The following is a 13,871-nucleotide window of genomic DNA, read 5'->3' on the forward strand; positions in this document are numbered from 1 at the left end:
GAACTGCACCGATCCAGAGCCAGGAGCTTCTTCCCGGTCTCCCACACAGGTGCAGAGACCCAACTCTACTGCTTTCCCAAACCATAGTTGAGAGCAGGATTGGAAGTGGAGCAGCTGGGACTTGAACTAGTGCCCATATGGGATGCCAGCACTGCAGGCTGTGCCTTTTACCCACCACACCACAGAGCCCACCCCACCCCTGTTCTTACAGGATAAACTATGCTTCAGTACCCTTACTTAATGTTAATTCTATTCCAAGTCAGCAAAAGATACAATAAACTGCAGGTATGTTAATAATTACATACAATTTCAAAATAAAAATTAAAAACACTAATTCTTGATGGTCAATCCATATTTTAAAAAAATGCACTGCCACCATATACAAGTGATTGTGTTATCTAGAGGCTTTATTAATTTCACTTTAAGCCTCTGCCTATGGCACCAGTGTCCTATATGGGTCCTGGCTGGTCCACTTTCCATCCAGCTCCTTGCTGATGGCCTGGGAAAGCAATAGAAGATGGCCAAAATGTTCAGGCCCCTGCATCCGTATGGGAGACCTGAAGAAGCTCCTGGCTTTGGATCGGCCAAGCTCTGAAAACTAAGAAGTATTTTTAATGTACACAGGAACTTCTGTAGTGTTGACTAGATCACAAACTGACTTGTGTGCTATGCAGTGTACGTGGTAAGAAAGGCATGGATACAATGGTATGCGAATGAGCTTAGAAATGTTGCTTTAAGAGTGATGACAATGTTCAGAGCTCAACTGTGGTGAGCTTACACAACTCTACAGTTACTAAACATTACTGACTTGCACACTTAAGATGGGTAGACATGGTATATAAATTACACTTCAGTAAAGCAACTGCATTTTTAAAAAGTCATTGTGAGGAATATGTTTTCTCATAATTTGTTATAGTAAGTACAAAGCACACTTTCAGGTGACAGAGTTTATAAACTGAGCTTATTTTCAAATGACTGTTATAAATGAAATTTAAAAGGTTTCAGATTATGTCAACATTATAGTCGAATAAAGGCTCATGAGGATTTAGGTCAAGCATAGCAGAATGAAATATTTCCACAATAAATAGTCTATTTTCAGAAAGGAAGTGAGGCAAAGAAATCCAAGTCACTTGGGGTGGGTAAGCCATATGTGGGGATGCCCACGTCCCACACCTGCAGTGATTCCATTTCTGATTGATTCTAGCTTGCTGCTAACCAGCACGCGAGAGGCAGCAAGTGACAGATGATCTCTGCCACTCACATGGGAGACACGGACAGAGTTCCTAGCTCTCAGCTTTCACCTGGCTCAACCTTGACCACTGGGGACATTTGGAAGTAAGCCAGATAGCAGCTCTGTGACCCTTTGCCTCTTAAAAAAAAAAAATTTGTAGGCGGCGCTGCGGCTCACCGGGTTCTAGTCCTGGTCGGGGCACCGGATTCTGTCCCGGTTGCCCCTCTTCCAGGCCAGCTCTCTGCTGTGGCCCGGGAGTGCAGTGGAGGATGGCCCAAGTGCTTGGGCCCTGCACCCCATGGGAGACCAGGAGAAGTACCTGGCTCCTGCCATAGGATCAGCGCGGTGCTCTGGCTGCAGCGCACTGGCCGCGGCGGCCATTGGAGGGTGAACCAACGGCAAAGGAAGACCTTTCTCTCTGTCTCTCTCACTGTCCACCCTGCCTGTCCAAAAAAAAAAAAAAAAAAAAAAAAAAAAAAGTAAAAATTAACCTTACTTAATACAAGTTTTACTGATGGTACTTTTTTAAAAAAAGAAAAAAATATTTGAAATGCAGAGCAAAACAGAAATGGTGAGACAGAGATCTTCTGTTCGTTTAGTTCACTCTTCAAATGGCCACAACAGCCAGGTCTCAGCCAGGAATTCCAGCCTGGTTTCCCACATGGGTGGCAGGGCCATCACCTACTGCCTTCGCAGGTGCATTAGCAGGAAGCTGGCTAGGAAGCAGCGACGGGAACCAGCAGTCTGCTACAGGATATGGGTGTGACAGCAGCTTAACCCACTGCAGTGCAACGGCACCTCTACTGACTCAGTCTGAGCCAGTGATTATGAATTTGTTTTTCTCAATGCATAACTTCTTAAAAATTCTAGACAAACATTCATTCAAAAAATCTTTACTGGGTGCTCACTGCTCTGTTCAGGGTGCTAGGGAGATTAAGCATCAAATGAAAACAGGTACCTCATAAAGCTTACATTTTAGGAGGAAGTCAGATAGCTCTGCACACAGGAAAGATATACTAGAGAGTAAAGACATGATTCATTCAGCTGTGGAAAGACGGATGGATGGAGAGTGAGGTAACCAGGGTGTACACAGAACAGCCAAGGGAGGCTTTCCAATAGAATGGCACTTGGGCAAAGACTCAAAGAAGTAAGAGAGCACTGACTCGGTCACCTCGGACGAGAGCACTCTTGGCAGAGACAAGGCCCTGAGGTGCAGAAACAGAGCATGCTGAAGAAACACAGGCCAGTTTGGCCGGAATGAAGGGAGCCAAGAGGTGGAACACCCAACACTTTATAGAATCTGAGTGAGTCTCCTGGTCTGAGCGATGCAGTGAAAGAGGGAGCTATTAACAAGCACTGAGATAAAGCAGGCCCTCTGGAGCAGCTAGGTCAGTGCTTGGGATTCCTGTGCCATATAGTGGAAGTGCTTGGCACTGAGGCAGCTCTGACCACGACGAGACTCCTGTCGGCGCACACTCTGGGAGCCAGAGTTTATGCTTCCCGTAGCTGGATCCCTGACCTGTACTGAGTTCCCAGCTGCTGGCGTTAGCAAGGCACACCCACCTATTGCAGACATTCGGGGAGTAAACCAGAAAGCAGATTTCTCCCACATGCCTTTCAAATAAAGATCATAAAAATATTTTCTGAAAACAACAAATATAAACCAGAACTATCCCAGGGACAATCAGGTTATATGGTCACTCTCCTTAAAAGCTGTGCTAAGAATTTAGACTGCACTCTAGGAATGAGATGGACAACCTTTAGCGAGTTTGAACACAGGATTCACACAATGTATTCACTTTTTAGAGAGCTTATTCTGGCTGGTTGGTGACAAACAAGCAGAGAAAGAGAATAGGCAATTATAGAAATAAGCAGATCATTTTAAGAGGACACCAAAATATCAAAGTAAGAGATGACTTGGATGAGAGTGGTAGAAATTAAATTTCTAGGCAAAATATGTAAAGGTATCCTATGCATAAATACTTTAAACAGGATTTGTGATACAGCAGGATTAAAGCCCTAGCCTACAGCACCAGAATCCCATATGGGCACCAGTTCGAGTCCCAGCTGCTCCACTTCTGATCTAGCTCCCTGCAAATGTGCCTGGGAAATCAGTAGAGGGTGGTCTACACCCAAATGGAAGACCCAGAAGAAGTTCCTGGCTCCTAGCTTTGGAGCAGCTCAGCTCTGGCTACTGCGGCCATTTGAGGAGTGAACCAACAGACAGAAGATCTCTGTCTCTCTGTAGCTCTTTCAAATAAATAAATCTTTAAAAAATTTTTTTTCAACAAAAACACCAGATTATATTAACCAACCAATAAACAAATTATTCAATGTAGAAATTTCTCATCTTGGGTATTAGAAACCCAAAAATTAGCTTGATACAACTGGTCACCATTATTCATGCCTTTTAGTTTCTTATTGTTTATGCAAAAGTACCACTGAAAGATGCTAAAAACTACTAAGGGACAACTCACAGAAACATAGTTTTTCTTTCATAACAAATGCTCTACTTTTCAGGGGAAAGTTTTTGGAAAATAGTTACTTTCTAGAGTTTATACCAAAGGTTTCAAAAATACATGATTTGAACAAGAGGAATGGTAGGATATGAAAAAGAATCAGAAAGGGCATTCTTAGCTGGAATCGACCCATGAAGAAAGGCAATGGTAGGAAGAAGATTGGCAAGTGAAGAACTCAGAAAGATTTACATAGAGCAGGTTTTCTACCTTTCTCAGACAGAGACGCCAAATATTCATGCTGATAAACTTTCTGTGTTCATCATGCAGAGGAATCAGTAATAAACTCATAAAATCAAGACTAGTGCACATAGTAAACATTTCTGCTTCTCTTCACCTAACATGGAGATCTCATTCAAATAAATAAATAGTAAATAGCAAGTCTACTTATATCTTCAACAGGTACAGTCCCTTTTACTCGGGTCCCTGCCACCGATGTGGGAGACCTGGATGGAGTTTCTGGTTCCTAGCTTTAAGCTGTGCCAGCCCTGCCTGTTGCAGCCATTTGGGCAGTGAATCAGAAGACAGAAAATCTCACACTCTCATGCTCTACCTTTCAAATAAATAAATATTTTATAAACCTGTAACCTATTACTCTGAAATTCTAGAAAATTTGAAATATTTCAAAATATTTTAGCTTTATCCTATGACTCAAACAAAAGACTTTTACTTTGACAAAACTAAATTATAGCTTGTCTATAACTTAAGTGTCTTTTGACTAGTTTCTGTTCAAGTGACAATGCTCAAAATTGAACTATAAAATAACAGAGCACTAATTTATTTAACATATCAAAACTACCTTTGAAGAACACAAATTTACTACAGTTATAGCCATCTTGTATAATACTCACCTTTTAGGATTCTTGCTGTGTGATCGGGACCTAAAAAATAAAGAAACAAATGTATTTTTAGAAAAGTAGCCATTATTAAGAATACAGTGCAAGTACTCTTTTTTTTTTTTTTTTTTTTTTTGACAGGCAGAGTGGACAGTGAGAGAGACAGAGAGAAAGGTCTTCCTTTGCCATTGGTTCACCCTCCAATGGCCGCCGCGGCCGGCGCGCTGCTGCCGGCGCACCGCGCTGATGGCAGGAGACAAGTGCTTTTCCTGGTCTCCCGTGGGGTGCAGGGCCCAAGCACCTGGGCCATCCTCCACTGCACTCCCTGGCCACAGCAGAGAGCTGGCCTGGAAGAGGGGCAACCGGGACAGAATCCGGCACCCCAACCGGGACTAGAACCCAGTGTGCTGGCGCTGCTAGGCGGAGGATTAGCCTAGTGAGCCGTGGCGCCGGCCTTTTTTTTTTTTTTTTTTTTTTGACAGGCAGCGTGGACAGTGAGAGAGAGAGAGACAGAGAGAAAGGTCTTCCTTTGCCATTGGTTCGCCCTCCAATGGCCACCGCGGCCGGCGCACCGCACTGATCCGAAGTCAGGAGCCAGGTGCTTCTCCTGGTCTCCCATGGGGTGCAGGGCCCAAGCACCTGGGCCATCCTCCACTGCACTCCCTGGCCACAGCAGAGAGCTGGCCTGGAAGAGGGGCAACCGGGACAGAATCCGGCGCCCCGACCGGGACTAGAACCCGGTGTGCCAGCGTTACAAGGCGGAGGATTAGCCTGTTGAGCCACGGCACCGGCCTGCAATGTACTCTTTAATCACATTAATACTGATTTAGAAATTTTTCATTAATTTTTAAGTATAAAGCCTGTTCTTATTCACACAATTTTTCCAAAATACAACACAAACCCCAGATTTCCCCCACCTTGCCATGTGGGCCCTCATCATTCAAAGACACTCAGCTGTTACAAAACATACCCCTTAGGGGCCAGCACTATGGCGTAGCGGGTAAGGCAGCCGCCTACAGTGCTGGCATCCCATATGGAGGCCAGTTCCAGTCCTGGCTGCTCCACTTCCAATCCTGCTCTCTGCTGTGGCCTGGGAAAGCAGAAGATGGCCCAAGTCCTTGGGCCCCTGCACCTGCATGGGAGACCCAGAGGAGGCTCCTGGCTCCTGGCTTCATGGATTGGTGCTCCGGCCGTTGTGGCCAACTGGGGAGTGAATCAGCAGATGGAAGACCTCTCTCTGCCTCTCATTCTCTGTGTAACTGTGACTTTCAAGTAAAATAAATAAATCTTAAAAAAAAAAAATCCTTAGACACTAAATCATACTTTATCACAAATCCCTAATTTTCCATAAAATTCTTCCTAGCCTAGAAAAAACATTCTGTTTTTATATTTCTGTTTCTTTTTTCTCTTCTGGGAACAGAATGAAATTTCTGTCAACGGAGACACATATGGTTTGGAGCTAAAGCCTTATCCTGTAACTCCTAGAACACCTCGCTCAATCTTAGAGCATGTTCCAGTCAGGGCCAGCACTGTGGCACAGTGGGCTAAGCCATCGCCTGCAATGCCAGCATCCTGAGTGGGTGCCAGTCTGATAACATCTGTTTCTTCACAAGAACTAAGATCCTCTCATGCAACCACGCTTCGCATTTCCCAACATACAGTGAATATGCAATAAACAGGAAGAGTTAATACCCTGGTTGGTCTTCACTATACGATCTTTTGTGGCTAACATATTGCATGGCTGAAAGCTAGAAGCTTTGGATTCAATCAGATCCGAGTTTCAATTCTGATTGCACCAATCACCATCTGTGTCACCTGAGTAAGTTACATATGTTCCCTCAGTTTAGTCTTTCATTGGCAGAACATAGTAAGATAAGGGTCCCTGGTGGAGGGGAAGGGCTATCAAGATTAACATAGGTAAATTCCCCAGAGAAGACACCCAGTGAGAGTGATTTTTTTCATTGTCTTTTTCATCACCATAGTTGGAATCCCTTCTTTTATATAATTTTAAACTAGCTTTTAATTTTATCTTTCATACTATTGCCTCAAATTCAGACAACTTTTTATTCTAACTTTACTAAAATAGTATAACATTTGATTATCAATGCCCAAAACAAAAACAAAAACCTTGCTTGCCAGTTGGCAAACACAGGAATAAGATATGACATATGCTTGTCATCTACAGATGTGAAAAGTATAGTCCTGGAAAAAATGTTTTTTCTCATTTAACTGTCACTTCAGGTGAATCTTAAATTGAGACTTGCAAAATTATTTAAATTGCCATTCATATTGTCTTAAATAGTACATTTACACTATATTCCCATAAGGGCTTCATTTAAACAAAAGCAAGGGGTTAAGTTCTGAGGTTACATTTAGGGAAACATTAAGTTACCCACATGCAGTTTTCATTTTGTCATTACAGTGCTAAATGATTACCTGTTAAAAGTCATGTAAACATAAAGGGAGGGCATTTAAATTTCTTGAAGTAGACTGAATATAGTGTGCCAAAACTAAGAAGCTAGATCAGTAATATGATTACGGGAACAGAATTAACAAGAACTGTACGTAAATTCTCTGAGGTGTGCCTGTCCATCCTGAAGTTATCCAAGAAGCTACAACTGAAGTTATATGCTGCCACAATGCTATGTAATTTTGGTTGCCAACTGGTAAGAATGACTCAGAAGAATGCTAGGATGCCATGAATATGAAGAATTATGAGATTGCATTAATCAATGACACTAATGTAATCAGAACTGGGCACATCTAGAAATTAAATAAAAGTTCAGTGCAAAGTAATGGAACATAAATAACTCAAATGGTTTGTAAAAAGGCTAAGAAAAATTATAAACATATCTGTTATAAATCTTACAAGAACTAAAGATACGGATTCGTTCTTCCATACATTTGGAAGGAATCACCTTCAGATAAATGGCCAAGGGCTAACATATTTGTATAAGCATAATTTTGCAAGGTAGTATTTTTGAAAACTAAACAGAAATTCCCTAGATCCAAAACAGATGTATTTAACATCTAGAGTCCTGTACTGACCACATCTTTCTTCAGAACCTTGAAGATTCAGCCACAAATACTCCATACCTCCTCAGCTTCTCCCGTTCTTCTCTCTCCCTTTCTTCTCTTCGTTTCAGGCGTTCTTGGTTTCTCTTCTCCTGCTTCTCAGCTACAACTCTCTTAAAAACAATAACAATACATGAAGAACATGCTTACTGGGTACATTTAAAATTAGCTTTAACTATAAGTTAACCATATCTGGTGTCCAATGTAATACAATTAACATCAAGACAGGTTTAGTAAGAATTCAACTTTTGCCAGGTACAATCATAGTTGACAAGTCTACTTCCCAAAATCCTTCCCCTTTCTCTACAAAATTTGTAATCTTTCCAACTTCTCTAGGATTCCTGTGTTTTTTTTTTTTTTTAAAGAGCTACTTTTTATTTAGGCAGAGTTAGAGAGAGAGGAGGAACGACAGAGGTCTTCCATCAGCCAGTTCACTCTCCAAAAGCCCCTACAGCTGGGGGAAGACGAGGCTGAAGCCAGGAGCCCGGAGCATCTTCCAGGTTTCCCATGTGGGTACAGGGGCCCAAGCACTTGTTCCAATCTTCTGCCGTGTACACAGGCGCATTAGCAGGGAGCTGGATTGAAGTGGAGCAGCCAGGTCTCAAACTGGTGCCTGCATGGGATGCTGGTGTTGCAGGTAGACACTTAACCTGCCAGGCCACAACACTGGCCCCTTGCTCTGATTTCTTAGTGACATTTCAAAATCACTTCCACAAGATTTTCTCCTCTGAAGGGCTTCCAGGATTATTGTTAATTTTGTAAAGAACATCTTCCATTCACGCTGTGTCACTGCCAGCTGCCATGTCCAGTGATTTCTCACCTAGAAATGTTCCCTGATACCCTCAGTCACCGTCTTGATCTGCTGCTTTTAAAGATGAAGAAAGGGGCGGATGCTGTGGCGCAGTGAGTAAAACCAAGCCTTCAGCGCTGGGATCCCATATGGGCGCCGGTTCAAGTCCTGGCTGCTCCACTTCCAATCCAGCTGTTATTACCTGGGAGAGCAACAGAAGATGGCCCAAGTCCTTGGGCCCCTGCACCCATGTGGGAGACCAGAAGAAGCTCCTGGCTTCGCATCGGCACAGCTCTGACCGTAGTGGCCAAATTGAGAGTGAACCAGTGCATGGAAGACCTCTCCCTCTCTCTCTCTCTCTGTTTAACTCTGACTTCCAAATAAATAAATAAATAAATAGATAGATAGATCTTAAAAAAGAGAAACATGAGTAAAATGCTAAAGAGTTCTGTTGCAAGGTCTACGGAGATTCTCAAGTCCCTAGAATTTCTGAATTTGAACATAGAGCATCAACAACACTCTGTTATAGTGAAAACTCATTTTGACTTTTGAAAAACTTTGAGGGGCTGGTGTTGCAGCACAGCAGGTTAGGCCGCCACTTGTGATGCCGGCATCCCACGCAAATGCGGGTCAAGTCCTGACTACTCAGCTTCCTACCCAGCTCCCTGCTGATGCACCTGGGAGGCAGCAGAGGGTGGTCCAAGTAGTGGGGCCCTGCCACCCGTGAGAGACCCAGACGGAGCTCCAAGCTCCTGCTTGAGACAAGTCTAGTCCCAGCCACCAAGTCGACCTGGGGAGTGAACCAGCACATAGAAGAACTCTGTCTCTCTTCAAATAAATCTTAAAAACAAAAATCTTGTTGAGATCATCCTAGTCACTAAGAATACTGAGAAGTTCTCAAAGTTAACTGCAAATACAAAGACATATTTTGATTTTACATTATTTTAAATGTCAAGTTATGGATTTTGGGTTAATTCCAATTATAATGACTGTACAAGAAGTGGCCATCCAGTGTTCCTCAATTCACGACAAAACATAGTGCCATAATTCTAAAAAAAAAAAAAAACTAGCCACATCAAACTGTTGAAGGGTAAGCTGGGGGCTGGCGCTGTGGCACAGCAGGTTAATTCCCTGGCCTGAGGCGCCGGCATCTCATATAGGCGCCAGTTCGAGATCCCACTGCTCCATTTCCAATCCAGGTCTCGGCTATGGCCTGGGAAAGCAGAAGATAGCCAAAATCATTGGGCCCCTGCGCCCACGTGGGAGACCCGGAAGAAGCTCCTGGCTCCTGGCTTCGGACTAGCACAGCTCCAGCCGTTGCAGCCAACTGGGGAGTAAACCAGCGCATGGAAGACCTCTCTCTCTGCCTCTCTTCTCTCTGTGTAACTCTAACTTTCAAATGAATAAATAAATCTTTAAACAAGGCAAGCTGACTATACCCACTAACTCTGCCTTATTTTGACATTTCAGAATTACCCCCAAAGCTTTTAGTATCTTCCTCTATCCTATTAAAATAACTCAGTAGATGCGGAAGAACCATATCAGCTCTCTCACAATAGTTTATATTTAACAGTATAGCAAAAAGTTCACAGAAAACAGAATTCAAACCAAAGTTTATTTTGGTACAAAAGACTTTGAAATGCATGTATAGCTTTGTTCATAACACATATTTTCCATGAAGATTTAAGATACCTTTTTTTTTTTTTTAAAGATTTATTTATTTGAATGGCAGAGTTACAGAGAGGCAGAGGGAGAAAGAGAGAGAGGTCTTCCATCCACTGGTTCACTCCCCAATTGGCTGCAACGGATGGAGCTATGCCAATCTGAATTCAGGAGCCAGGAACTTCCTCTAGGTCTCCCATACAGGTGCAGGGGCCCAAGGAATTGGGTCATCTTCCACTCCTTTCCCAGGCCACAGCAGAGAACTGGATCGGAAGTGGAGCAGTGAGGACTGGAACTGGCGCCCATATGGGATGTTGGCACTGCAGGCGGTGACTCTACCCGCTATGCCACAGCTCTGGCCCGGCACCTTATTCCTAAGGATAGTGATTATTTTTTTTCCCCATGGTTTTAACTGAATCCTTTCTGAAAAGGGGCATAAAACTAGAGGTTCCCCCCAAGCTTACTATTTAGTAAACTGCGAAATATTTCAAACAGAGGCTGGCACTGTGGCACAGTGGGCGAAGCCTGCGCCTGTGGCACCAGCATCCCATATGGGTGTCACTTCTTGTCCCAGATGTTCCTCTTCCAATGCAGCTTTCTGTTATGGCCTGAGGAAGAAGGGGACGACAGCCCAAGTCCTTGGGCCCCTGTACCTGTGTAGGAGACCCAGAAATAGATCCTGGCTCCAGATCAGATCAGCTCTGACCACTGTGGCCATTTGGGGACTAAACCAAAAGATGGAAGATCTCTCTCTCTCTGAAGTCTCTCCCTCTCTCTGTCCATAACTCTACCTCTCAACAAATACATAAATAAATAAAATTTTTAAAAATTACAAATACATGATGGGATCATTTTCTAAATATGTCTAAAAAGTTATTATTATTACTGACTTCACTAAACAACAACAACAACAACAACAACACACTAACAATGCATTTTAGGGGACTTTGTATAAAGGATTAGCTTAGAATCCAGTTTCAAAGATTACTAATTCAATGTCACATCCAACACAAAATACTAGTTCTCAGAATGAGACTGTATTTAAAAGTCTGCTTAAGGGCCAGCTCTGTGGCGCAGAGGGTGAAGCCGCCACCTGCAGTGCTGGCTGCTCTACTTCCGATCCAGCTCCCTGCTATGGCCTGGTAAAGCAGTACAAGATGTCTCAAGCCCTTGAGCCCTTGCACACGCATGGGAGACCTGGAAGAAGCTCCTGGCTCCTGGCTCCGGACTGGTGCAGCTGCAGCCAATGCAGCCAACTGGGGAGTGAACCAGAAGATGCAAGACCTCTCTCTCTCTCTTTGCCTCTACTTCTCTGTGTAACTCTGCCTTTCAAATAAATAAACAAATGAAAATCTTAAATAAATCTGCTTAGATATCATCCATTACAGGTCTGAATTTCCACTATGATCTCATTCAGCATGAACTGTCAGCAAATACTAAAATAAAACTGCACCACAGTCAACAACTAGTTACACTGGATAAAGTAGGACATACTAATTTACCAACGTACCTTTAATTCTTCAAGCTTCTCTCTGATCTCAATAAATCCCAGGTGCAGTTTACCCCCAAAATGATCAGCCAGTCGTCTGTCATTATCATGGAGACCCAAATAGGCAGAGCAGACTTCACAGACTCGGAGTTTCTGCTGCTGGAAGCTGGAAGCTGGCATGGAATTCCGATAAACCTCCTAAACAAACGTGAGAAAAACACTTGTATAACCTCATAAGGCACACAACTAAGTAAAATACACCTTGTTGACACAAAAAAGTTTGCAATATACACACAGATGTCTGTTTTATCAAGAAAAATTACAGGATCCTGTTCCCTCTGTCCTGGACACAGGTTCACTGGGAGTAGGGGAGTCCAAAGGTCAAAGCCTCAAATGCTTTTTTGCCAAGAAACTACTTAGAACAGTTCCACATGACAAAGGTTTTTCATAACACTGTAAACAGCAGCAGCAGTGGTACCCATGCTGCACAAAATCAGGAAAGGATTAAGGAAGCAGACATTCTATTTCCTCCCTGAATGTATGGGCTACTGGCTTCAATCACTTCCATTTGTAGTAGGCATTGGGCAGGTAAATCAGTAAAACAAAGATCTCTCTCTTTCGCTCACATAAAAGTAAATAGTGCCAATATCAAAATACTTAGAGCAAAAGGGAACCATAGTTAAGTTCACAGTGGAAAAAAAGGCTACATCCTAATAAGAAATGGGGATAACCCCCCTCCCATATGCCAATTCAGTACCATAACACTACAGGGTATTCCCCTCTAAATCTAACCACGAGGACAAACCACACAGAGGGGAACTGAAGGACACTTCACGAAGTAACCTGTCAATACTGATCAAGACTGCCAAGGTCATGTGGAATGAACAAAAGACTGAGAAGATTTCTGACTGCAGGAGGCTAAATCAAACAAGGATTCCGAACCGAACCTCAAGCAAAGAAAATTTACGTTCTTTTATGATAAAGAACATTCTTGAGACAAATGGCAATATTTGATAAAGCTGGTTTTTTTTTTTTTTTAATTAAGATTTTTATTTATTTATTTGAAAGGCCAAGCCAGAACCAGAGGCAAAGAGAGAGGTCTTCCATCTGCTGGTTCACTCCCCAAATGGCTGCCAACGGCCGGGGCTTGGCCAATCCTAAACTAGGAACCAGGAGCGTTTTCAGGATCTCCCATGTGGGTGGTAGGGGACCAGGATCTTGGGCCATCTACTGCTTTCCCAAGCCACAGCAGAGAGCTGAATGGGAAGCGGAGCTGCCGAGAATAAACTGGCACCACAGGCGCTAAAACCCAGCACCAGCCCCAGGAATAGAGGTTTTAGACTCAGATTGATGTTAATTTTTGTTTTGTTTTGTTTTGTTTTGTTTTTACAGGCAGAGTTAGACAGTGAGAGAGAGAGAGAGAGAGAAAGGTTTTCCTTCCATTGGTTCACACCCCAAATGGCTGCTACGGCCAGCGCGCTGCGCCGATCCAAAGCCAGGAGCCAGGGGCTTCTTCCTGGTCTCCCTCCCATGTGGGTGCAGGGCCCAAGTATTCGGGCCATCCTCCACTGACTTCCCAGGCCTAGAACCCGGGGTGCTGGCACCGCAGGCGGAGGATTAGCCAAGTGAGCCGCGGCACCGGCCAGCTTTTGATTTTAATCATTGTAATGTGAGTATGTTCGAAAACACCCTTATTATATTCATTTAAGTATTTTGGAATGAAGACACATCACATCTGCATATATTTAGTAAAAAATATTTTGGGTCGGTGCCGCGGCTCAATAGGCTAATCCTCCACCTGCGGCGCCAGCACACCAGGTTCTAGTCCCGGTCAGGGCGCCGGGTTCTGTCCCGGTTGCCCCTCTTCCAGGCCAGCTCTCTGCTGTTGCCCGGGAGTGCAGTGGAAGATGGCCCAAGTCCTTGGGCCCTGTACCCGCATGGGAAACCAGGAGAAGCACCTGGCGCCTGGCTTCGGATCAGCGCAGTGCGCTGGCCGCAGCGCGCTGGCCGCGGGGGCCACTGGAGGGTGAACCAACAGCAAGGGAAGACCTTTCTCTCTGTCTGTCAACTCTCCTGCCAAAAAAAAAAAAAAAAATTATTAAGAAATATTTTAAACACACACAGAGGAGAAATACTGCAAATGTGGTAAAATGTTAACATCTGAGTGTCTGTTTGAAGGATACAGAAAAATTCTTTATGTGTTACTTTTCTGAAAATATTTCAAAATAAAAAAGTGTTTTTTAAAGATTTATTTATTTATTTGAAATTCAGA

General features: G+C 43.5%; 1 protein-coding gene across 8 annotated transcripts in view; it reads right to left on the reverse strand.

Annotated features, from left to right (window-relative positions):
• Positions 1–13,871, reverse strand: part of LUC7L2 (LUC7 like 2, pre-mRNA splicing factor) — a 60,404-nt gene that overhangs the window by 4,704 nt on the left and 41,829 nt on the right. For all 8 annotated transcript variants that reach the window (XM_017338035.3, XM_070071430.1, XM_070071428.1 and 5 more), the window contains 3 exons: positions 11,621–11,797; positions 7,680–7,771; positions 4,599–4,628 (listed from right to left, as the gene is read on the reverse strand). In XM_017338035.3, the coding sequence (XP_017193524.1) occupies positions 4,599–4,628; positions 7,680–7,771; positions 11,621–11,797 (299 nt within the window). The remainder of the gene's footprint in view (positions 1–4,598; positions 4,629–7,679; positions 7,772–11,620; positions 11,798–13,871) is intronic.

This window comes from Oryctolagus cuniculus, chromosome 3 (assembly GCF_964237555.1).
Source record: "Oryctolagus cuniculus chromosome 3, mOryCun1.1, whole genome shotgun sequence".
In the NCBI taxonomy this organism is placed as follows: Eukaryota; Metazoa; Chordata; class Mammalia; order Lagomorpha; family Leporidae; genus Oryctolagus; species Oryctolagus cuniculus.